The 24,600-nt window shown below is 55.0% G+C and overlaps 8 protein-coding genes across 8 annotated transcripts; 6 read left to right on the plus strand and 2 right to left on the minus strand.

Annotated features, from left to right (window-relative positions):
- Window positions 1-853: 853 nt before the first annotated feature.
- On the minus strand, window positions 854-2,752 carry U2af50 (Splicing factor U2AF 50 kDa subunit; the record flags this gene model as incomplete). Its single annotated transcript, XM_032025558.1, has 5 exons — window positions 854-880; window positions 938-1,149; window positions 1,198-2,569; window positions 2,625-2,656; window positions 2,728-2,752. 5 exons carry the CDS (start codon window positions 2,750-2,752, stop codon window positions 854-856), a joined length of 1,668 nt encoding a protein of 555 aa, XP_031877872.1.
- A 2,796-nt stretch (window positions 2,753-5,548) lies between these two features.
- On the plus strand, window positions 5,549-7,004 carry CGGC5_v000988 (putative GPI-anchored cupredoxin; the record flags this gene model as incomplete). The annotated part of the gene is made up of 7 exons (XM_032025559.1): window positions 5,549-5,731; window positions 5,786-5,840; window positions 5,895-6,031; window positions 6,080-6,184; window positions 6,238-6,692; window positions 6,784-6,911; window positions 6,982-7,004. The coding sequence occupies 7 exons, from the start codon at window positions 5,549-5,551 to the stop codon at window positions 7,002-7,004; spliced, it is 1,086 nt and encodes a 361-aa protein (XP_031877835.1).
- Window positions 7,005-10,305: 3,301 nt separating this feature from the next.
- Window positions 10,306-11,401, plus strand: CGGC5_v000989 (Surfeit locus protein 4-like protein; the record flags this gene model as incomplete). The annotated part of the gene is made up of 4 exons (XM_032025561.1): window positions 10,306-10,469; window positions 10,554-10,666; window positions 10,719-11,212; window positions 11,264-11,401. 4 exons carry the CDS (start codon window positions 10,306-10,308, stop codon window positions 11,399-11,401), a joined length of 909 nt encoding a protein of 302 aa, XP_031877877.1.
- A 2,962-nt stretch (window positions 11,402-14,363) lies between these two features.
- C50D2.5 (Splicing factor 3B subunit 6-like protein) lies at window positions 14,364-15,110 on the minus strand (the record flags this gene model as incomplete). Its single annotated transcript, XM_032025562.1, has 5 exons — window positions 14,364-14,464; window positions 14,524-14,651; window positions 14,706-14,762; window positions 14,842-14,865; window positions 15,070-15,110. The coding sequence occupies 5 exons, from the start codon at window positions 15,108-15,110 to the stop codon at window positions 14,364-14,366; spliced, it is 351 nt and encodes a 116-aa protein (XP_031877864.1).
- Window positions 15,111-17,414: 2,304 nt separating this feature from the next.
- Window positions 17,415-18,314, plus strand: CGGC5_v000991 (uncharacterized protein; the record flags this gene model as incomplete). The annotated part of the gene is made up of 1 exon (XM_032025563.2): window positions 17,415-18,314. One exon carries the CDS (start codon window positions 17,415-17,417, stop codon window positions 18,312-18,314), a length of 900 nt encoding a protein of 299 aa, XP_031877878.2.
- A 164-nt stretch (window positions 18,315-18,478) lies between these two features.
- MBD4 (Methyl-CpG-binding domain protein 4) lies at window positions 18,479-19,165 on the plus strand (the record flags this gene model as incomplete). Its single annotated transcript, XM_066150752.1, has 1 exon — window positions 18,479-19,165. One exon carries the CDS (start codon window positions 18,479-18,481, stop codon window positions 19,163-19,165), a length of 687 nt encoding a protein of 228 aa, XP_066009961.1.
- Window positions 19,166-20,150: 985 nt separating this feature from the next.
- On the plus strand, window positions 20,151-21,297 carry PGPEP1 (Pyroglutamyl-peptidase 1; the record flags this gene model as incomplete). The annotated part of the gene is made up of 3 exons (XM_032025564.1): window positions 20,151-20,207; window positions 20,418-20,894; window positions 21,007-21,297. The coding sequence occupies 3 exons, from the start codon at window positions 20,151-20,153 to the stop codon at window positions 21,295-21,297; spliced, it is 825 nt and encodes a 274-aa protein (XP_031877869.1).
- A 1,364-nt stretch (window positions 21,298-22,661) lies between these two features.
- Window positions 22,662-24,451, plus strand: LIP2-2 (Lipase 2; the record flags this gene model as incomplete). Its single annotated transcript, XM_032025565.1, has 2 exons — window positions 22,662-24,231; window positions 24,291-24,451. 2 exons carry the CDS (start codon window positions 22,662-22,664, stop codon window positions 24,449-24,451), a joined length of 1,731 nt encoding a protein of 576 aa, XP_031877868.1.
- Between the last annotated feature and the right edge of the window lie 149 nt (window positions 24,452-24,600).

Consider the following 24,600-nt stretch of genomic DNA (forward strand, 5'->3'; position numbering starts at 1 on the left):
CAATGTGGCCCGTGCTCCGGTTTGCTTACCTCAAGCTCTGTGAGCTTGAGATTTTTCTTTCCGCCTCTTCAACTTCATCTCTTGTATGAACCAACAGCATCTGCAGCACGCTGCAGTCCGCGACGTTGTATTGCTATCAGCTTCTCCAGGTAAGAATTTTCCTCTGTCACTTCAACACCATTCACCCTCTCCATGAAATGATGATCCACACCTTTATTTTACTTTTTCTGGTACCTCTTATTTTAAAGCCTTCGGGCTTGATGAATGAACTGGACTTCTGAATCTTCACCCCAACCTCGCCATGTTTGAAAACCTTTGCCCTAGACTTCAAGCTAACATGGTTATAAAGACAGTCACTTCCGTCGGCATTCTCGGTTCGATTGCAGACGCGTCAAGTGGCGCGTCCCAGTCGGGTAATGCGGCAGTATGCATGGATGGATTGTTTTAAGGACAGCAGATAGCAAATTTACCATGGTTCAAATCATTCTCCCTAACTCCTCTTGTTGATACGCGTTGTGTGCACGCTTTCCGGTGACGTCCTCTGGCCACATCGACTCGCATAGCTTGAAGGCGTGTCTGAGTGTCCCTTGAACGGGGCACTCGCCAATTTGAGACTTCCCGTGGACGGTTTTCCCCCGGCATTACTTGGAAAAGCCTACTTGCTACTTTTGCAACTTATTGAATGCCCCATGCCTTGCTCGACCGTGCGACCGCGTGCCGCGAAAATATGATACAGCAGTTTGGTTGGTTACAAGGCAGTCGAAAAATGAACAGCCTGAAATTTTCTTCCGTCCGGATGTGCCATCCCCAGTATTGACTCCTCCTACCTCCATATTGTCCAACATGACGGCAATTACCAAGCACCGACCTCAAAGTTTTCCTAGAGAAGTTCACTGTTAGCCATGCTCGTGATTTATTGCGGTGAAGGGCAGCTTACCTCGGGGAAGTAGGTCGTGACAACAGTTCGATCCGCAAACTTGCGTCCTGCAAGCGCCTGCAAGGCCTTCTTGGCCACCTCTTTCGATTCGAACCTGACGAAAATCTTGCCAACGCCAGCAGATTGTCTGCTGCCTCCCACGGGTCTGGGAATCTTGACGTCAAGGACCTTACCAAACTTGGTGCATTCCTCTTCGACATCTTCCTTGATTTCTATGCAAAGTTAGTGCTTGTAAAATCAATTGCGATAGTGCTTCTTACCCTCGTAGTCATCATTGTCCATCAGCTCTTCCGGAGTGACCATGTTGAGCAGCTGCAGGACACGTGTTTCCTCAGAGTCTGTTGAAGTTGTCCCAGCAAGCATGGACATGGCAGCCACGCCCATCTCGACTCCCGCAACCTGAGTGACTCCAACGCTCGCCTTCTGGACCCTCAGCTTCTTGTCTCCAAGATCCATGCCATTAAGTCCTTGGATCGCCACGTCCGTCGCAGAGGGCTCGACGTATTCGCAGAAAGCAATACCGCGGGACTCTTCCGTACTCTTGTCTCTGACGAGAACAAACGCCTTTAGCTCGCCAAAGCTAACCAACAGCTCTGTAACCTGCTCGTCCGAAAGGTAAGGAGGCATGTTCGCGATGCTGATCTTGTTAGGCGTATCGATCACAATGTTTGAAACGACACCCGGCTCATACGGCACGTCGTCGACGACAGCCGGAACGATGTAGTCCTTGGGCCGACGAATGACCAGGCCGTTGCTACCAGCGGCGCCATTTGTGGCATCGTCAGCTTCCATCGTAATCCCATCCAAAGCTAAAGCCACCGTAGCCTCTGAAGCGTTTCTAAACTCAACGACTGCGAACGAGTGATCCTTGGAAAGCTGGCAACTAGTGCAGGGATCGGTGCTCTCGATCACGTTCAGGCCGTTAAGCTGCAGGTTGAAGAAGCCGACAATGCTGTCCTCCGTCGCAGAAGGGGGGAGGTTGTTGATGAGAAGTCGCTTAGCCTGGCGCGAGTTGCTTGGCTTGAGCGCTGCACTGTTGACCTGACCACCTGGCTGGTTCATGATGGCCTGGAGCTTGCTAGGGTCCATGGGCTGCTGGCGAGGAGCACCGGGAAGTGGGAACATGCCTGACAGCTTGGCTTGTTCAGCAGTGACATTCTCATAACCGGGGGGTTTGATGTCCCACTGAGTCAACCGTCGCTTGCGCTCCAAGACCGACGTGACGTTGGTCAGGTCAGGCGTCGGCTCCCGCTTCTTGGGCGGTGGTGTCGCGCTGCGTTGGCGATCGCCGCGGCGGCCCATACCACCGTCATCGTGTTGCTGTTGTTGCTGTCTGTCGCCTCGTCCGCCTCGGCGTCGGTCGTCATAGGGGTCGCGGTCTCTGCGTCGGTGATCATCGTCGTCTCTTCTGGCATCGCGTCGGGAAGAGCCACGGTCGCGATCCCATTCCCTATCGCCGCGTCTATCGCGTCCAGAGTATCGGTCCTCGCGCTCGCGCTCGCGGTGGCTGCGGCTAGTAGCATAGCTGTCCTCGTCGTCGCGACGTCTAGAGCTTCGGTCGTAGGGCGAACGGGAGCGTCTGCGGTCGCGATGTCTGTCTCTGTCACCACCACGTCGATCATCACGATCTCTCTGCGGTCATGTCATTAGGCAGTGTCAACCAGAAAGGAGATGGTGCAGCTCTTACCGGGTAGTCGCGAGATCCCTTTCCCCGTCCGTCTTCAAAGGAGGCTGATATTAGGAACACGAGAACAAAGCAGTCGGACGCGTCGGTCGCCAATGGTACTTACCGCGAGAGTAGCCGTCGCCGTTCATGTTTGCGACGTCGCGTAGCGTGACAAGGATGCTATTAGATGATGGACAGTCAAAGCTGGAAGAAGTGATTGACGATGGAGTTGAAGGCTCCCGGATGAGGCGAAGGCGCAGGCGTCTTGTCCACCGGCGCGAGGCTGGAACTTTTTTCCCTGAGAGGTCGAGTTCTGAAACCGGTATCTGATTGGTCGGAAGCTTTGCGGAGAGTGGATCAGTCCGAACCTCTGGGCCCGCCCAAGGTGCTTCCTTCCACGCCAAGCACGCTTTTGGTTAGCTTCGAGTTAGTCATCAAGAAGAGGAAACAACACCACGAATTGTCTCGTGATGGTCTTCTGCTCTGGCTTACTTCTTATCTAAGCCTACGAGAACCCTTAGTGAGAACGTCCTGAAAGACAATAGACTCACTTCCGACACATTTCTTCTTCTGCACAGAGAACCAACAATAACAATCATTCAACCTTTTGCTTGACAACAGCGTGCCTACCGCAGATGGAGAAATGAGCAGGCGGCAAATGCAACAGCACTAATTGCTCCTGGTGGTTTCTACGATCTCTTACTGGAGAAAGCTTCTACTCGAGATTCTACTCGAGAAAACTATGTCTCTAGTGGCCTGGAGACCACCCCTCATTATGCAAAGGAAATAGTCTCGCTCGACTGAGCCGTTTCTCAGAGGCTCCGTGTGAGCAGTTGCGCTCGTCGGGCTCTGGCTTGTTGTTTTCTTCGATTTACGCTTCATTCGTTCTAGTTCGTTTCATACATGGGTAACCAAGTACCTGCCCTCTTTGGAAACATTGAATGCCTCTCCATTATCGGAAGCCCGTCAAGCCACTGCACGATGAGCTTGGTCCGTGCAAAATGCAGCCTCAATCCCGGACCACCAGGGGCAAAGTCGAATCCTTTGGCTCATCGCCTGATGCAACTCACGTTCGCCATGCTTCAAAGGCCGGGTGGCAGGAGAAGTCCGGCGCATACCTGGCGACCCTTCAAGTAAGGACGTATTCAAGACTTACACGTAGATGGCGGCGATTGCGGCCTGAGTCGCTTCCCTTCAGACTTGACGCCTTGGTAGACTTGTTGCGACCTGGTGTATCAAACGTCTCTCGCATCTCCAATTTTTCCACCGATTCAATATCTCTCCTGTCGTCTTCAAGTAGCTTCGATCAGAAGCAGAGGGTGACGGACGAATGCAGTCAGCAATCTCAAACAAAGTTTACGACCGTTCGTTGATGTGGGTTACTGCTCCCCCCAGTGCCGACTTCCGGCACCGCCCAGCTGGGCCCAGCTCAGCCGACCTGGGGACACTGCGCAAGTCCAGACGACTGAGGGAAAGGTTTACTGTTCCAAGGGAGAGGGACTATTCGCTTGTGTAAATATTGTCTCATTCTCAGCCCTGAGGGGTCCCCGCCAAACATTGCCCATTCCTCGGCGCTAGTGCGACACCAGGAAGATTGACAATGCTCTAGCGTCTGTATTGTCCGAACCCTCAGCGGAACGTCAGATCTTTCCCCAATGTTTGCCCTGTTGTCCGCTGTCTCTGGCCGTTGGGGATGGTTCCATGTACTGAACAATGAGGCATCTCTGGGTCGACAATATGATGCAGGTCTCTTCTTGATGTTGACTTCAATCTGAATCATCATGATAAATGTCTTTTTGCTACTATATTGCCTTTCTCGGGCTGCACTGACAACACTCAAGACTGTCCGGTGGGCTAAATCTAGTCAACGACTTCAGGGTCCATCGAGAATCTGAGAGCCGTGTCGCGACCGGACAACAACCACGAACTAGGGATAGCCGCAAGGTCTAACCTCAGGACGGCTATCATCACTTTGAAAGAGCTTCTTCAAGCATAAGCGAGTCGCAGAGCACTGTTCATCAAAACATCCTACCGACAGAAACTTGGCTGCCTTGGAGAAACTTCGATTGTAGCCGAGAAAGTAATTCAGCCCTGTTGCGGTTAACTTTCAGATATGCCAAGCTTTCGAAAGATGACAAGCTGAAGGGGCTTGTCGTCCAATCTCTAGATCCTTCAAGTTTCTGCTAAGGACGGGTACATCCTACTCCGCAAACTGTTCTGTTCAGGCATACTGATGAGGTCTACCGATACCGATAACCAGTTTGAACTCTTGCCACCTTTTGCTGTACGGAGCGATTTCTGGCGATTCGACGTCCCATTGCCCGGTCAAAACGAAGTAGTCTAAGAATCAACGGCTGGGATGTGCAAGATACCATTGACTCCAATCGTCAATGTAGCTTCAGAGTAAGTGTACAACCTCGATCAGTCTTTGTCATTGCCAGGATTTCGTCAGCGTAATCTTGGCATCTAGTTCCCTACATCCAGCATGAGACTGGACTCGCATATGGCCCTCCAAACAAAGACTTCGCCAGAACGCCACTGTCGCCTGTGATGGACATTCCTGCATAGTTCCATGAACTTTCTTTCTACCAGCCGACCTGCCAAGGGGCGATCCAGCTGCATTCTCTCCCCTTGACCCAGCTGCTCCTCTTGCATACGGAGGGGCAACACCACATGGTCGAAGAGCGTCAGCTGCATGGCATCGCCCAGGCGGTCACAGCCCTCCCGCACTCCATGTCGGGGGTCGGGTCCCAGCCCCCGTCGCTATGCCCGGGACATGCGCCAGCCGCGACATCGCCAGCAGCGAATAAGTATTCCTCCACGCCCGCCCAGTGTTCCTCCAGCGCCTCTCCCGTCCCTTCCAGCTCTTCGCCGGGTTCCGCTCGCAGCAACTCGTTTCGTACGACACCCGCAAAGAAGCAAGTCGATTTGTGTTTTTGCTCACCATGGTATCGTCACATGTCTGGGGCATCGCGGCCTTCGCGGTGCTGGCCGGGGCCCAGTCGACGACGTCAACGGACCCAATTACGCCGACGCCATTTTATAGTACGATCACGACGACTCGGACAAGAGCCGCGACAGTGAAAGCCACGGGGGCGGCCGAGACTCACACTGTCGCTGTTGGTGCTGTATGTGCAGCGTATATTACATGATCTCGCGCAGCTCTGGCTAACCTGTGAAAGTCTGGGTACTCATTCTCACCGTCAAAAGTGACAGCCAACGTCGGTGACACGATAGGTTAGTTGTGAGAACTCACTCATGCTGTGAGAAACAGCAACTAACACGCCCCAGAATGGATCTTCTACCCCGATGGACACTCAGTCATCCGCTCGGAGTTCGGTTACCCTTGCACACCTTATGAATATATCGACATTGGTCGACAGGGCTTCTACAGCGGCCCTGAACCTGTCAAGGCTATCACGAACGATGTGAGTGCCGTCGTCTTGAGTCTCAGTACATCTCTGACAGCCAACCAGATGCCAAGATTCAGAGTCCGCGTCAACGACACCGACCCCATCTTCTTCTACTGCGGCGCCCCAGGCTCATGCTACAAGGAGAAGATGATCGGCGTCATCAACGAGGTATGCCGCGTCCACCTACCTAAACCGCCACGTCTAACATCACGCCTCCCCAGAACTCAACCCAAACCCTCGACAAGCAACTCGAAGCAGCGCTCCCCCTGACAACCCAGATCCTCCCCGGCGAGCCCTTCCCAACCGAGTCCGACGCCTCCCGCAACGACCACCACCACCTCAGCGGCGGCGCCATCGCCGGCATCGTCATCGGCTGCGCCGCCTTCCTCATCTTCGGCGGCCTCCTCGTCTACCTCTGCGGGCGCCGCGGCGGCCTCAAGCGCGCCTACCGGCAGCCCCCGCAGTCAGGCCAGGCAGGAGAGGTAGAGGCCTCGCACCCGCCCGTGACGGAGGTCAACTACAGCGCGCAGCCCAAGAGCCCCGCGACGCAAGGGTGGCGGAACAGCCATTACAGCGAGCTCAGCGGGACGTACCGCGACCAGCCTACGCCCATCGGCGGGTTCCCCGGCGCCAGTCCCCCGATGAGCCCCCAGCCGCACTCCATGCAGGCCTACTAGTAAGTCCGATTCGAATCAAGGGAGAGAGAGGATGGATGTAGGCAGGAAAGATATCTGGTGTTGACAGAAACTGACGGAGTACCACAACAGCGACCCCCGCATTTCGTCAATAGCGCCGAGCATCGCCGTCGAGGCCCCGGACAACCAAGCCGCGGTCCCACCACCGGCCACCGCGCTGGAGGCCGCGCCCGTCGAGCTTCCGGCGTCCGCTGACCCGGGTAACTCCCCGCTCCCCGCGTACAAGCCGCGGTTCTCGTTTGCGGGGCAGGAAGCTGACTATCGGCCAAGTAAGGAACAATCTTAGGGTATAAGGGGGAACGGAGGGCTGTGAGATTTTGGACACTGCCCCTTGGCTCTGTCTAGTTAGAGAGACGAGAAAATAATTGGGCTTAGTAAGAGGCATGGCGTTGGGGAGGGCGGACGTGGGCGAAATGGTTTCTTTGCTCAGGGGTTTCTGGCCGAATGGCGCCGGACTTAGTTGGATCTTGGTGATTTCCATAGTAATGTAAGAAGTAATTACCATTAAAAATGTTTTTAAGCATCTTCAAGAACAAGTAATTCGGCTTCACGAATCTGCTAAGGCTAAAAAATGTTGAGCAAAGTCCATCGCGCCGAACTCTCTGAACAACCATGTTAGCATGAGGACTGTCTACTTAGACGTTGATCAACGTGCATGATCCTTGCGAAGTGCAACTCAACCCCGACGTCTGGAATTTCTGCACAAAAATAATTAAGCAAGTGCACATGTTCGAGAAATTCTTTTCTTCCCTCACAAGCTCAAGACCCGTAGCTTCAACTGATAAAATACACGCCTTTTCCCTCCCGATCATCTTCTCTTCCTCTGTCGTCAAGAAGCCTTACAGATGTGGAGTGGACGGAGGCGTCGCATCTGCACTGGCCATCGTCGCTGTACATCCAGGGGCTCTCCAAAAAGCAACGAAACACAAAGATGTCGACCACCTCGACGGACTTCGACTTTTTTGTTTCCAGGCTCGGAACTGCGAACCGCACTGAGGTGTTTGCGGCCAGCACCTCGTTGAAGTCACCAGACCCCACTAGTGAGCGGCGGGGGGATCCGCCCGCGGTACTTGTACAGCGATATGGTTGGCGGAAGACATGCTCCCATGGTGTAGCTGGTTTGCACATTGCTCTTATACCTCCGTTACCAACGGGAGATATGCAAAGGTCGTGAGTTCAATCCTCACTGGGAGCAACGAATCTTTTTGCGCACTTCGCCACCCTTTTTGCCCCGTGTCACACACACTGTGCGCGTTTCAACGGTTTTTTTTTTTGGGCTGGCTCTAGCAACCCAAAAAGAGTGATGAAGAGTCGCTCGCTTACAGTGGTGCGTGCACAGAATTCGGAGCAACTTTCTTCTGCCACTAAGGTCGCAGGGATCATGATCATCAGTGAGTTGAGACAGGCGAGGAACACATCTAGCGGAGTGAGAGGTATGCAACCATTATGACTGACTTCTGAATAAACGTTAAAACGTTTCTTGACTTCAATCTGGCTCAAGCATCATTTGGGCGATGACTACAAATTCTCCAAAGCTGGTGATTTTCCCCCTCGTGCCTGCAGACGCTGTACTCGACTTGGCCTTTTAGAATCCTCGCTCAAGCTGGGATTCGAGCTCTCTCTGCAAACATCAGCAGTGAGAGGACGTACTCGAACTGACATGACATCAATTGTTTATGGCAGCGGAGGGGCCGTGAAATAGTGTTGCCATGGTTGCAGTCAATAAGAAGCTTACTTGACATATATGGTCGGCTATCCTCGACGATGCCGTGTCGTCCTCATCCATCGAGCACTGCATGCCACCTCTCGTAGTGTTATTACTCGGAAGAACGGCCTGCGCGGCTATTGGCTCCCGGCACTCTGGCGGTTGCGTTACATAGTCAAGTCGTCCTTCTTTCTACATGGCTATCTGAGGAAACATCAAGCAACAAGTCACTTTTTCGTATGCCCTTCGATGCTAAGGCGAGCGAAGTGAGGCCGGATAGACCGGAAATTTCAGCCGGGACGGCCCCACATCGGTCACGGCAGCTAAGATGATGCCACGGAGCAGCCCCGTCAATGAATAGTACCGTAACAACCAACAGCAGCCAACCTTAAGGGTCAAGGTTAGAAGTCTTGACGACAGCGGCGGGAGGAGGGCCTTTGGACAACGGTTTACCATGGCAGTGCTCGCTGAGAAAATGACAGTCTGGCTTACGCAGGAGGTTGCATGGAGGACGCAGTCTATTTTTAGCTGACTCGCCGACGATCCGATGCCGAGGTCTCCCACTCAGCCGTTGAAGCCCACGATGCCGTCGGTTCGCTTGTTCACTACAGCCTACTGGAGAGTAATAGTTGATAATGTCCTATAGGCAGCAAGGTGTACAGCGATTATTGAGAAGCACCGCCGGTCTTGAGACGGCACCGTCTAGAGGCCAGATAATCGCTGAGGAAGGGTTGGTGCCGCGGCAAGGGACTGCCTGTCACCATGGTGAGGGGAGCTCTACCTAAGCTTTGAGGTAGGATGACTGAGTCAACTCACTGAGGCGAGCAAGCTTGTCGAGTCGCCCTACCTATGCTCTCTGCGGGACACCATTGGAGGCGGCATATCGCGCAACCACTATGGCACAGCGGATAAATCCACCAACGGAGACCACAGATAGAGAGATTTGAGACCGGCTTGGAGCTTCCGTAAAGAATAAAGCGCGGAGGGACAGCTGCTGGAAGCACAGAAGAGCTGCGCGAGAGAAAACAAAAGGAAGGCGTTCGTGCCGAATCCAGGGACTGAGCGCGCACGAGCCACTCGCCCACCCGAAGCAAGCAAGCGGCCATCGCTCAGTGGCTCAAACGCTGAAAGCAGTCCACTGCTAGCGGAGTCGTGCCTTAACCGTAACCGCCGTGGACACCTAGCCCAGTGGTAAGGCACCTTGAGACTTGGAGAGCTTGGGCAGGTGGGCAACCAGCTCGGTACTTCCCCCTTCGCGGGTACACCAGCGGGGGCGGGAGACTACGGCAGTTGGGCAGGTATCTCAAGTCTGGGCAGGTACATGCCGGTGACTGTCCAGCGACCTACCCGTTCTGGGTGTTCTGTCTAAAAAGTGGACCTCGGACCTCAAGCATCCATCGCGGGAGGTCGAAAGGACACATTGTACCAGAAGTCATCCACGCTACCATACCTTCCTTGCCTTGCCTTACCTTTGCGTTCAGGACAACTTGCCCTCCTTTCTCCGTTCCCTTCCTTCGACACTTCAAAGTCGTTCTTCGCTTTTCTCTCCGGTCACCACACCAACAGCTCACGGCCTTGTCTCTTTTTACCAACGCCAACGACCAATCCGTCAATTCTGTTTTTCCTTTCGTCGTCGCAAACCTGCCGCCCAACCTAAAGCCGCCGAAACGTCAAGGCTAGCCCTCGGATCCTCAGCTGCGGTTAACCCTCTTTTATTTTTTTTCGGTTTCGACACCAACACCCTCCACCAGACCAACCATCGCCTCTGCCGACGGCTTCTCGACCAGGATAATTAGAGAGCGAAACAGCTGGTCTGTCTGTACCTTTTTGTGCAACAGCCGCGTCCACCAACCCTTGCGACCTTCCCTTCCGATCATTCCCTCATCGCGATGGCTCAGCAAAGAGGCCCGTCCTACGGCTTGGGCGCCGGTGGCCCCCCGTCCTTTGGCGGTTCGAGTATGGACAACGAGGAATCCAGCCCTCTGGACATGATCCGCCAGCAGACGAGCAAGATTGAGGATATGTTGGACACTCTCAGCGAGCCCGTTAAGCCGTGAGTTGGACCCTTGGTCTCGGCAGGGAGCTTGCCGAAAAGCTCGTGACTTTTGGAGCCATGCTGACGAGGGTCTCACGATAGCTACTTGCCCGCCATCGGCCGCTTTCTGATTGTTGTCACCTTTCTTGAGGATGCCCTCAGAATTATCACCCAGTGGAGCGACCAGCTGCTCTACCTGCACGACTACCGACACAGTACGTCTTCTAGTCTACGACCGACAAGTGATCGCGTGCTAACATGCTGCAGTCCCCTCTGGTATTACGCATTTGTTCCTCATTACCAACGTTGTCGCCATGACCGCCTGCTCTGTTCTTGTCATCATCCGCAAGTACTCCGACTACGCCGTCGCCGGTCTCATGGCCGTCGTCGTCACCCAGGCTCTCGGATACGGCCTGATCTTTGACCTCAACTTCTTCCTGCGCAATCTGTCCGTCATTGGTGGCCTGCTCATGGTTCTTTCCGACTCATGGGTTCGCAAGACCAAGGCGTTTGCCGGCCTGCCCACCCTTGACGAGAAGGACCGCAAGATGTACTTCCAGCTTGCTGGCCGTGTCCTGTTGATCTTCCTCTTTGTTGGCTTCATCTTCAGCGGCTCCTGGTCCGTCTGGCGCATCATCACCTCCCTGATCGGCTTTGTTGCTTGCGTCATGGTTGTCGTCGGATTCAAGGCCAAGTTCAGCGCCACCCTCCTGGTCCTGATTCTCAGCATCTTCAACATCCTCGTCAACAACTTCTGGACTGTAGGTTATGCTCTGCCCCACCCGCTGTTCTCCGTGCTAATGTTTTCCTAGCTCCACGAACACCACCCCCACAAGGACTTCGCCAAGTACGACTTCTTCCAGATCCTCTCTATTGTCGGCGGTCTCCTGCTGCTCGTCAACAGCGGCCCCGGCCAGTTCTCCATCGACGAGAAGAAGAAGGTTTACTAGAGAAAAAAAACACCAAAGCCCGGCTTCGGACGGGCAGAAGGAGTTTGGAGAAGAACGCGACCAGCAACAATTTGCTGGTTTCTTGGCATTACGAACGGCATTCAAAAGGTTGCACTTCCCGCACTGCGATTACGGTTGGCGGGGTTACGGGATCACATCGTGGCATATATGGATTGTAGACAGGAGCACAATAGTTGATACGGAAAGCTGCGTGTTTGAAATGGAAGATATATTCATGTTCAAAGCGGTGTTGAATTGCTGTTTCGAGGACTAGTCACTTCCGTGCCACTGCAGTTGCGGATAATGGTATTCTGCACTAACATCGATGGGAGGCGTTGCCAAGCACTGAGACTTGGGACATCGGTTCCCCTCCGCGGCGACTTGCATCTACGGCGGCTCTTCCCACTTGGAGGGGGACACAGCATCGGTTTGCGTCGTCTGCCATTGGATGGTGCGATTCCAAGTGGATCACATGCAGGCTTAGTTGGTGAACCCCCTCCTTTGGGCCAGAGAGAGAAACGCCTCTCACTTCCTTGTCATTATATAAGGAAAGGTTTTTTTAACGTTAATAACTGAGGTCATCGTGAGAAAAGGTTTATAAGTAACCTTATTCAACTACTCTTGATTCTCACGTAAACAATTTCGTTGCATTTTGCAATGCTGGGTATAGTTTCTTATATGATTACCTCATGGGTGATTTGTACAAGGATTGCTTACTCAGTCTCTTTTTCATTATCCTTGTCCTTTGCTGTATATTGTACTCCAAAGTCCGACTTCTCTCTGGCTTTGAACTCGTCTATATGTCGTTACTCGGCTATTTTTCAGTTACTATGTCTGTATAAGCGTCCTGACTTGATTGCGGTTCAGATGAGGATGCTCAAGTGAGCAACTCGGTAATCCGCACGCATGGCGGCGCTGACGGAGGGGCTTTTAGGGGCAGCTGTACGCCATGGTGATAGACAGACCCTGAGAGGCTGATGGGGAAGGATGAGTTTACCAGCGATATATGAGGGTGGGAGGTGGTCGAGCTGGTGGAGGGGAATTTTAAGGAGTACTTAGTGGGGGTTGGTTATTGCTGGCACATCTCATGCTGTGTCCATGAGCTTGTTGTTGCTGGGGGACTTGCTTATCAGGATTGTAGATGTGGACAAGTTCACATGTTGTCTTGAAAGGTACCAAATGTGGAAAAAAAAAACAAGCTCACCTACCTCTCTCGCGCGTCTGGCCTACGACTCTGTCCTGACCTTGATATCAGCCGTCCAGGTTGTACCACGAACAACCACACACACAGGACCCGGGAAACGCCAGACCTCCACAGCTCTCTCCCTTCTCCCGTCCCCGCCTGCCTGCCCTGCCTCCTCAACCCAGCCCGACGCAAACGACCCCCAGCTCGGCGGACGCCGTCTGCGGCACAGGTCACCAGCACAGCTCAAACGGCTCCGCGAAACCTCAAGTAGCTGGCGTCTCAGACCTCGACATGTAAGCTTCCACCAGACCCTTCTATCTTCAGGGTTATCCCGCGTGGAACCTCGACATCGGGGCCTTGGTCGTCTTCCTGCGCAGGTGCTTGCTTCTCCGCCAGAGTCCATTAGAGAGCAACAGCACCAAAAGCTCTGATTTCAAGGTCGTCGTCCAAGAACAGAAATGCCAGGCAACAGCAACCCCAACGGGGCAGCAAGGCATACCAAAGACGAACCGTCATCAGTATCACCGTCGATAACGAGGACACAAGCGTCCCACACATCCTACGTCCCCGTCCCCATCTAATGGGTAGAACAACCGCCCACCGCTACGAAGGAACACTCCCTTCACCTCCGGCGCCTCCAATCAAGCACATCTTAACCTACGACTTACCCTCACGCGTCTGGGATAGGACACCGATGTCGAGATGAACGTCCAACCCGCGGAACCCGAGCATCCTCGACCCCTCGGTCGCCCGCTGTCGCGCGTGGGAAGATGTCAGGAAGAAGTACCGCACAAGTTTCGACATTTACAGGGTCTCAGGCTCGCTGTTCAAGGGCGGTACAGGTGTACCGCAAAGCTGCCATACTCGGCCGAGGGATGACGGGACGATGTCATCCTACCTGTCTTGGTTCCGGGTGGAGGGAGCAAGCCGGGCAGGTTGTACAAGCAGGTTGTGGGAGCGTCTTGCGGCCAAGGGCGACACGACTTTTCATGGGACAGCTCATAAAGTGAGTCGATTTGGAAAGCATAAGCACTGGACAGGAATGGTCACGGCTTCAACATCACTACATGCCAAGAGGGGAAAACGTGAGGTAATGACCTCGCCTGTCATGCATTCTCTGATAAAGCGACTTGCGGTGAAGAGCGTCGAAGGAAGGTAATCCACAAGCAAAGGTCGTGATGTCGATACGCCTCTCCCCTTTCCCGAAGCAAGTAAAGTAAAAAAGAGTAAAAATATAAAGACACTGCCGGCGGACTGTTTGGTATTATCAAACGTCGCACGCGGCTTTCTCAACCCCCCCCAAATTCCTATTTTCCCTAATTGCCCCTTCCATCGCGCAAGATTCATATCAGGTCATGATACTCTCCAGGGGGAGATGAGTGAAGTTTTCGGGCGTTTTGTTTTTCTCTGTGAGAACCAGAACCAAAGCGACGACAATAAAAGTATGTGATGATTGTTGCGCATTGCACGTGAGAAAGATGCCCCGACCAGAACATTGCGAAAAGCTTTGGCGTTGGCGGGTCATGTTTTACAACGACTCCACCGTTTCCTCTAAGCGCAAGTCTGGGCCTGGAGCGAGTTGGGTCGCACTCCGTCGGCGAATCGGACACCGGATCGGGATGCGTGTCCGCTGGATATGGTCGGCTTGCCCTTTCGTAGGATCGTCTTCTTCGAGTCAGGGGGAGACGAAGAAAACGTCGGTTTCGTGGGTGAAATCGAAGACGGGCCTGCAGACGAGGAGGATGTCTGGAGGCGTTCCGCAGACCCGTCGGATTGTCATTCGATACCGTGCTGCTGCTTGAGCTGCGCTAAACTGGCGCGGCGGGCCTCGAGGTCCTCTTTTGACTTGAGCATCTTCTCTGGCTGGTGGTACAGAACTGCGACGTGTTAGCGAAGACGGACGACGTGACGGTGGGGAGTCGGCAACGCGACGTACCGATGAGGTATCGGTTCTGGAAGTTGAAGCCGTTGAGCTTGTCGCAGGCTTGCTTCGCATCCATTACGTCTTCATAGACAACGAAGGCGGTGCCCTTGGTGCCGCTGGCAATGCCCTGGCGCACCTGTCTGTTGAATAGTTAGTTATGCGTGTCGTGATCGATATCGAAGCAAGGTGCGTACCGGATCGGGCCAAATTTTCCGAACAGGTCGAACAACTCCTCTGGAGTTACGTTGTAGCTGTCGTCGCGTTAGTCATCGTGATCGTCGTCATGGTGGATGGCGATGTCGGGTCGACGATCGTCGTGTAGAGGCTTACCTCAAGTTCTTCACGAACAGAGCTCTGCAGGAACAGTCAGCCATGTCTGTCATCACGCAACACAATGTAGGTAACATCGATCGGGACCCGGGGTAGGAGTCAAGATCAAAGGCCGGACGGCATGGGCCGTGGGGTGACCTCGCCCGGCTCCGGGTCTCGTGCCAGGGAAGAAGGGCGTGCTGGCTGACGGTACCGGGCAGGGCGAATTGAAGGAGAATTCGGACTCACCGGTTGACTTCTGGGGCTAATTTACCGCCGCGACTACTCATCTCTCGATGCTCGGTGACGCTGGGAATTCGGATCGGGTTGGTGAACGCTCGGAAAAACGACAAGGACGCGCTGGTTGATGGGGGACGGGCGGGAAGATTGAGATAGGATCTGGAAGTTCTACGAATGGAAAACGGGGAGCAGGCAGAGTAAATGAGGCGACGGACCGGCGGCAGTGCAAGGATTGGGTGAAGGTGCCCACGTGACACGATGGGCCCCACACACCGTCACGCGGTGGACCACTCATCATGCGTCCCGTCATCAAAAGGCAGTTGCGATCGGTACGTACCGACCGCATTTGCCCAAGCAATTGAACTCTGTTGACTGCAGCGCCTGCCTCTGCAATGCATCAAGGTCCAGGTTGTCGTCGATACGTACCCGCTTCGGCTTTCCGTAGACGTGTCACCGAACGCCCTATCTCCGTCGTACTTCCAATTACTGCCATTGAGGGAGGCGCACTACATGCCCAACTGTCACTGACTGGCTGCAATTGCGCAGCTCCCTATGCAATGGGTCTCCGCTCACTAATGAGAACGATGCTCGTAATGGATGCGTTGGGCCGGGATAGAACCACATCGCTCGCTCCTGCAAGCTGGCCGACATGTCACTGCCGTCCGTCCAAGAGAGTTCACTGCAAGTAGCATCCGGCGTAGCAGGCGGATGCACTGAACTGAAGCCGGGCGTTGCACGGTTGCTGCAGCTGCAAGACCAGCGGGAATGTTTCCGGGCCTCGACTAGACTTGCCATGTCTGCGGCCTCAACATGAGGTGTCCAATGGAAGTCAGGGTACCCAGGTGGGAGTGCTGCAAAGTACAGGCTGGAAACGTGAGCAGCCCGAGACCGCTGGGACGAAAACATTGGCCTGCTGCGTACACAGCGGAGATAGAGTTACAAGAGCCTGAGCACGCCATGTTTCTTGCTGCAATCATTGCAACGACACGGTGGGACACGCTCGAGCAGCCGATTCCCATGCACTGGTTCCTCAGGTTCGCGTTGTGTCCGCTCACTGCTCAGTGTCCTTTCCTAGTCCCGTCCCAGTCTCAGTCAATGGAACCTAGGTTGGTGAAGAGTGGACCTGGACAAGTCACACGATCGGGCTCAAGATTGCGTAACTTGATCAATGCGATAGGAGCCTGCCAACCGGGCCGCTGTATCTGGCCTCTTATCCCTTCCCTATCAGTGGTATCGCATAATGCGGGGTACGGAGGCTCTGGAAAGCCACCCTGGACGCTGCCGTTGGGTTCGAGAAGGTGACTTGGAACTTGTTGCTGTTGGACACTGATTGACTGATGGGATGAGCTAAGGCAAGGTACCTCGCCGCTCGTTACCTTACCTTGCCTGCTGCAGCGGCTTGGCTTGGCTGTCCTGGGCTGGCCGTGGACACTGACGGAGATAGATAATGATAAGCATCTCCAATAAGTTGGGCCAACGTGGTTCATCGCTACACGCCGTAACGCTGGCATGGCAGGCCAGGCTCTCCCTCATATTTGTACCTGAGTTGCATGTCTGTTTCCCCCAACTGACATATTGATCAACAAACAAGACCACAACCCCAAGCCACCACGACGATGGCTACCCGGGCCGTTTTTTGTCACCCGTTGTTATTTGCCTACATGTTTCACCTCAGCCCTGTGCCAACGGAAGAGTTGCTCTTTTCCACTGAATGGGTGCTCAAAGAATAGCACGAACCCCTAAGCGGTGTGGCTGTCTTGATGACGCTGCTGCCGAAGGGGACACCGCAAAGAGAAAAAAAGGGTCCCTGGCAGACCAGACCCAGGGGACGGGTTCACTCCGGATGAGGCTAAACAACCACCCAACCGCAGCAGGTCTCTGGGACGAAGGTGCTGCGGAATAGCAACGTTTCCTCCTGAAAACAGACCTCACCAGCACCGTCCACAGTCCCCAAAACGCGGCATTCTCTTATTTGTAGCTGCCACTGCGCATTTCAGGTTTCTTCCCCTGCATTGAAATTTCTTTGACACCGCAATGGAGTGCCATTGACCGCCCACAGCGGACAATGGCCTGCCTCAACGGCCCTGGTCCACCCCCAAGGTAATCCAATTGTAGAAAGGCCAACCACGACCTACCTTCTCTCCTTTGACGTCGGAGCCAAGGAGCTTCAACCTCTGCTCTTCAGGTGCCTTCTCACTGCACCTCAAACCCGTCTTCGGAACATCTCACTTCCTTCCCAAATATCTCTCCCGACTTCAAAATTTTTCATCCTCCTCAATTCTTCCATCACACACACTCGCACTCCTACGACACCACCAAACCCACACCATCGCCTTAGACGACATACACCAGCAATGGCGCCTGCACTAGCACCCGACTACTTCGTCGGTTTTGACGTATCCGACGACGACAAGCCTTTCCTCCTCGATGTTCTGGCCCATCCCGGCACTCCCTGGGAGGAAAAGGTGGTCGTCTCTGACATTTGCCTCTTCAGCGGCTTCGAAGACTGGTACCTGAAGCTGGAGTGTGCGGCCTCAATCAGGGACAACTGCCCGCCTCCTGCCCCCGAGTTCGATGCCCGAGATGTTCTGGCCTTCGTCCCGCGTCCGACCAAGGCCGCACTAGCTAACGAGGAGCTGCGTAAGGGCTGGGCCGCTACCGATCAGTCCATCAAGAACCTGTCGGCCATGCTTCGGGTCCATCGGTCAGGCCTCACTGCATCGCCCCAGCCCGTCAAGAAGGAGGAGCGAGTTATCAAGCGAGAGGGTGGTCTGAAGCGGGAGCTTGACGATGACGCAACTGAGGCCCCCCGGCGAGTCAAGCGACAGAGAACCGCGCCCAAGGCCACCTCTCACTACTTTGCGCCTCCGGGTCATGAGCAAGCACAGCAGCAATCGGCATCCACATCCCCGGCCGGTAGTGAACAACCCGATCCCTCGGCAATCATCCGTCACGGCATCGCTACACCGCGCAACAGCCCCCGCAAGTCCAACAACCCTGAGTCTGCAAATGCAAGCGCCTCTGGTCCGTCGGAGTCCAGCAGCAGTATTCAGACAGCAGCCAGCCAGGCAAATGGAGGCAATGACGACATCGCCGGCGATTTAAAAGGCAATGGCCCGCAGACAGCCAGGGATCTTCGGGCAGAGAAGCCATCCTGGCCCACCCGACTGTCTCCGTCCCCATCGCCGTCCCCGACGACCTCATCCGGCCCCTTGTCCCCCCTGGATTTGAGCCATGTCAAATCGGAGGAGTAGGCGGGCCTTCGCCCAAACGGAAGACTGCTGTCATGTCGCCCTTTTTTACACAATCCCCAGCGAAGCAATCGCCCAAGCAGTCTCCGAAAAAGCGAAATGGCCTTGTCTCAACTATTCCCTTTCCGCCGCTCTCAGCTCCACGATTTGGTCTTATTCAGGAAGAAATGGCCCATGAGCCCTTTTGGCTATTGGTCGTCGTTACTTATCTCGTCAAAACAGCGGGCACGCTGGCTATTCCTACGTTTTACAAGATCAAAGAGAAGTACCCTACGCCTGCCGCCCTGGCTGAGGCAGACCCAACTACCATTATGAATATGACGCACCACCTGGGTCTTTCTGTTGTCAGAACGGCAGCGATTCAGCGATACGCACGATTGTGGTTAGAGAGACCACCTACGGCGGGAGTCCTTCATAGAGTGAAGAACTACGACAAACGAGATAGTCTATTCAATGCCATTATGCAACATACGGAGGACGAGCACGAGGAGGAACACACTACACCAGCCGCTACAGACGACTCTTGGGAGATGGGCCACTTCACCCAAGGCAAATACGCACTCGACAGCTGGCGCATCTTCTGCCGCGACGAGCTTCTCGGGCGGGCGCAAGACTGGAATGGCAAGGGCGCGGCACCCAACTTCCAGCCCGAGTGGATGAGAGTACGACCCGACGACAAGGAGCTTCGGGCGTGTCTGCGGTGGATGTGGATGCGAGAGGGGTGGGAATGGGACCCCGTCACCGGCGAGAAGAAGGTTCTGCGCGAAGAGATGCGGAATGCCGTCGACGAGAGACGGGTGGAATATGACGAAGTCGGCGGGCTCAAGATCGTCGACGAGCCGCGATCAGAGTGAGCCGGATTGTTTTTGGGAAGTTATGAGGTCCTTCATTATTGATGAAGCTAGATATGATGATGGTTGATACCCGCACCGTTTGGGTGCACTGCGCCTTGGACACGACGATAGATGAGCTGCTGGTATAACGGCAGACGGCAGTGAATTAGTATACAGTGAACAGTAAAAACAATGGCATGACCAACGTCCAGTCAGCTCGCTGAGCTGAGCACGATGCTTCGTTAGTGACCACTCACATAACAAGGTTAGGCGTAGGGTGCCAGCTAAGGTTTTGCTTCAACCAACGTCCATGAAGTTTACCCTTCCCATCCCGGCGCCCACAGCCTGGTAGTTGCGCCCTCACCGCCAATGGCCTTGTATCAATGCTTCGACATCCTCGTGGTTTAGTGCCCCCCTTCTTTTAAACATGTGCGGAAGCTAAAAACTCTCGTCACCCCGGCCGGTTCTGAATACGTAGCTTCAGCTGACCGTGGCGGGGTTCATTGCATCTGAGGCCAAGTACTTTTATTGAACGCATTACATTCAAACCGTGTGTCTGAACATGCTGGAATGATTCTCGTACCTTGGGCGCGATTCTGATGCATTGTAGTCTCCAAAAGGCTGGTTAGTGTGAACCCCCCGCGCCTGCCTCGGATCTCGCCCAGCGGCGCCCCGCACCGTCCTTGCGCAGGCTTCAGGTTCCCCCGCCCAAGTAGGTATGGTGAAAGCGAACCCCTGTCCCCCACTGCTGCTGCTGCTGCTGCCGCGGCGGCGGCGTCCCATCTCCGCCTGCGGCCTTTCGCATTTAGCGCTGCGACCCCACCTCTTACAGCGCAAACAATCCCGCATCAGGGGAGGCCGCAGTTCAGGTACATAATCGCAAGACAATCGTTTCCCGTTCCCGTCTTCTCGTTCCCCCCCTTCTCTGTCCTTTGAAGAAGGAGAAAACCTCTCGCAGATTTGTTTCTTTTCTCTCTCATCCTTTGATATACTCAGAACCGGCACAATGGGGTCGCAGATTGACTCGCAAGACGAGTTCACCGTCCTCGTGACCGGCTTCGGCGTACGTTCAGCACACACCCGTCCATCCCCACCGCCCGCCCGTCTTTTCCCCGAGTCTGCCCCTCACCACCAGATCGTCACTGCCCCGCCATTGCAACGATTGTCACTCCTCCCAATCTTCAGAGCACACGAGCCAGAGAATCCCTTCAATTGCCTTCCGCCCCTTCTGCTACACCACACACACCCAGCTAACATAACTAACCCGCAACAGCCTTTCAAGGTCCAGTACCCCGTGAACCCCTCCTGGGAAATCGCCCACTCCCTGCCCGCGTACCTCCCGCCCCTCCGCGCAAAGAACCCCAAAGACCACCCCTCAGAAACGACGACGACGACGACAACAACAACACGACCCCTCCCGCCCGTCCGCATCCTCGTCCACCCCGAGGCCATCCGCGTCAACTACCAGACCGTCCGCCACCTCGTCCCCCAGCTCTGGGACCCCGCGACGCATCCGCGGATCGACGCCGTCGTGCACATCGGCATGGCCGGCCCGCGCCTCTTCTACTCGGTCGAGCGCCGCGGGCACCGCGACGGCTACGCGTTCCCCGACGTCGACGGCAACCGCCTCGAGGACGAGGAGCGCCGCAAGGAGCAGGGCGAGGGCTGGGTCTGGTACGGCTGTCCCGATGAGATCGAGACTGAGTTCGACCTGGGGGATGTTTTGGGGCGGTGGAAGGCGCATAGCCCGGTACGTTTTCATGCCTCGTGCCACCCTTTGTAATACACACACAAGTATTGGTGTGTTGTGAGAAGGATGGATTGTAAGTTATCCGGGCCAGGCCGCTTACACCCCATAACAGGACCGATCCGACCTCCGCATATCCGAAGACGCGGGCCACTACCTCTGCGACTTCATTTACTTCTCCTCCCTCGCGCACCTCTGGAAACAGCAGAAGCACCGCCGCGTTGTCTTCCTGCACGTGCCCTCCGACGCGTCCGAGGAGGCCGTCGCGACGGGCACGGAGCTGACGGTACAGCTCATCCGGTCCATCGCCGAGAGCGAGCTGGAGAAGAGGCGGAGCAAGGGCGCTCAGAGCGCCGGGGAGGTGGTGGGCGAGAGCGACAAGATTGCCGTCGAGTTGCGGGTTTGAGAGTGAGAGTCTGGGTTGGCGGGTTCTCGCGGGAGCGGGTTGTTTTTACTCGAGCATGGTATTTTGGCATAACGGTACATTCAAGTGTTTTTCGACTTGGCAGCGGAGTGAGTATATGAGAGAGAGAGAGAGGGAGGAAGCATGAGCACGGCAAGGTTTGATTTGGGAGTACATTGCATCCGTTTACTTAGCCTGGAGTTCACAAGTTTCCCGTTTGAGGCGGGGTGTGAGTTGGTAATTGAATTGCATCGGTCTCGAGTGAGTTGACGAGAAGCAGTGCAACTACTTTATGCGGCGCATTTTCCACGCGGCCCCGCCGAAGACATTAGCAATAACCCAGAGAAAACGCCACTGCCCGTTCTTGCATTCTCGTGGCCGAGGCGGGACATGTCTCGTTCGTGCGTCCGCATTCGTCCACGTCGTGGCCTTCTTGAGCCCACATTCTGGGGATGGACGACGTCAAACAGGGCGAATGGTTTAGTGGTATAATACTCGCTTAGCATGTGAGTGGTCCAGGGTTCGATTCCCTGTTCGTCCAATCCTTTTGTTGCTCGACACTATTTTCACGTCTTCTGTTTTTGAAGTTTGTGTACTTCTTTTCTTTTTGTGAGATTTGCTTGCGATTGGTGAGAATGGGGGGCTGATGTTGAAGTTGGGGGTTTGAGTTTGGGGATAAAGGAGTGGGGGCGGGTACGCCGTGTAACCTCAACTCCGCTGCGAAAGTCGGGGCGGAGCACTTTACCAAGTACTATCAATTGAAAAGAAAAAGGTTTCCGTGAATGAGTTCGTGTTAGTGCGGCTTGACTCGATGGTATTGTGAAATGTTAGCTCAGTATGTTAACCTCCCTAGTCAACGCAGCTGGCTTGAAGATCTTGACGTGTGTCGTTTTCGTGAGCCTGTGTTGATCACTTCGTCAACCTGCTCGATGGCGTCCGGACGGTATGGCACCCCGCGATCTGACAAATCTATCATGTTGTGTAAGGGATCTTGTTCTTCAGATCTCACGCCAATACGTCGTCAGATCAGCGAATTGTTCTCCCCCAGACAGGAATATCATGTCAGCTGGGTCTTCGCTTCCGGGCTCGGCACCGCCCAGAACTGCGGACCTCCGAGGCCGTGAGATTCTAACAAGTCGAATGGGAGGACCATTTGAGATAGATTGGAGACTATTGGTCATTTCTTTTCGTTTATTCAATGCTGTGTAACGGGGGAATCATCCCATTAGCCTATCGTCCGAAGACTTGAGGGGATGAATGACGGACGAGCTGCGTACAAGAGGAGTGTTATCCCAAATGTTCTGGTCTATCAAGAATTCCAAGTTTTCATTATTATTCTGAGTGCCAGCCGTTTTCTCCCTTCCAATATGAGACCAGCTCTATTCACCCAATATCTCTCCCTTGCCGTCTTACACCTCACGCCATCAACTTCAGCCTCCCAAACTCCCCTAACCTCGACTCACAAACCGCCCCCAATCGTCAACATTAAAAACGGCACCCTAGCAGGCAAACACAACCCTTTCTACTCCCAAGATTTCTTCCTCGGCATCCCCTTCGCCGCCCCGCCCATCTCCAACCTTCGCCTCTGCCGCCCCGTCCCCCCTCACCCATGGCCAAACTTCACCCGTCTCGCAGACTCCTACGGCCCCTACTGCATGGGCAACGCCCTCCGCGTCCCGGGGATCTACCAGCCCGACACCGCCCAGATGAGCGAAGACTGCCTCCACCTCAACATCGTCCGCCCCGCCAGCCCCCCTCCGGAACCCAAGCTGCCGGTCATGGTCTGGATCCACGGCGGCGGCTTCCAGCACGGCAGCGCCGTCGACGCGCGCTACAACGGCTCCTTCCTCGTCGCGCAGTCCGTGGCGATGGGGACGCCCGTTATCTTCGTCAGTGTGAACTACCGCCTCGGCCTGTTCGGCATGATGAATGCCGCGGGGGTGGAGGAGAACCTCCTGCTCCACGACCAGAGGCAGGCGCTCAAGTGGGTGCAGGAGAATGTAGCCGCGTTTGGGGGTGATCCGAGTAGGGTGACTATCGCGGGGGAGAGCGCGGGGGCCGCGTCGGTTGGGTATCACCTCATGGCGCGGGATGAGGGGTTGTTTAGCGGCGCGATCGCACAGAGCGGCGGGCCGTTTTCGACGGCGCCGTTTTTGAGTGAAGAGGAGAAGAGGGTGCAGTTTGAGAGTGTGTTGAATGTGACGGGCTGCGCGGGGGTTAAGGAGCCGCTGGCGTGTTTGCGTTCTGTCCCGGCTGAGGTGCTGAATAAAGCGAGCATGGCGGTTCCGTACTCGCACACCTTCGCGCTGGACGGCGACCTCGTCACCGACACGAGCTACAACCTCCTGCGCGCGGGGAACGTCGTCAAAGTCCCGCTGCTCATTGGGACGAACAGGAACGAGGCGACCTCCGTGGTGCAGTACGCCATGCCGGGACCGCTGAACACGCACGAAGACTTCGCGGGCATGGTGGCGGCCTCAAACGGCGGGAAGCTCCCGCCCGAGGCGATGGTGGAGAGGTGGGCGGCGCTGTACCAGGACGAGATCGACGCGCCGTCGGCCGCGGGGCTGGGCACGGTGCGGCCGGACCCGGGCCCGGCGCTGGGGGCGGAGTACGGCAAGACGGCGTTGTTTCTTGGGGACGGGTTCTTTCATGCGGGGAGGCGGTTTGCGGCGAGGGTGTGGGCTGAGAGCGGGGTGGCGTTTTATGGTTACTTTTTTGATGTGGTGACGGCGAATGTTGATAAGGAGACGCTGGGGGCGACGCACTTTCAGGAGATTCCGTTTGTGTTTGGGGATGAGGATGGTTCGGGGTGGGAGGTCGATCCGTTTCCGAAAGATGTCGAGTTGAGGAGGCAGTTTCAGGAGTTGGCGGGTGTAATGAGCGGGATGTGGATCAGCTTTGTGGTTTCGGGGTCGCCGAACAATCATCACCAAGGTCAGGCCTTTCTATATCCCATAAGTTATTTCTTGAAGATGTTCACTAACATAACACAGAGTCAGTCGGCAATATCACTTGGCCGGTGTACACGCGAGAAAAGCCGGAGAACATGGTGTTCAGTGCTACTGATGGTCTCAGCCTACAGCCTGATACGTGGAGAGAGGAAGCCATCCAGATGTTCTTCGATCTGGCGGATATGAATAGTGGACAGCCGTGAAGAAAGATGGTCGTGATATGACAAAGGAGTCAATCACAAAACTAAGGTTAGCTATCCCGAAACTCAAGCCTTCCTGCCTTTGAGTTGAGATATCGGTTTCTGTTGATAGAAAGCAGTCAGATGAAATACTTTTACTCACACTCAAGGCT

This window comes from Colletotrichum fructicola (assembly GCF_000319635.2).
Source record: "Colletotrichum fructicola Nara gc5 chromosome Unknown KSG_Nara_v1_contig01, whole genome shotgun sequence".
Lineage (NCBI taxonomy): Eukaryota > Fungi > Ascomycota > Sordariomycetes > Glomerellales > Glomerellaceae > Colletotrichum > Colletotrichum fructicola.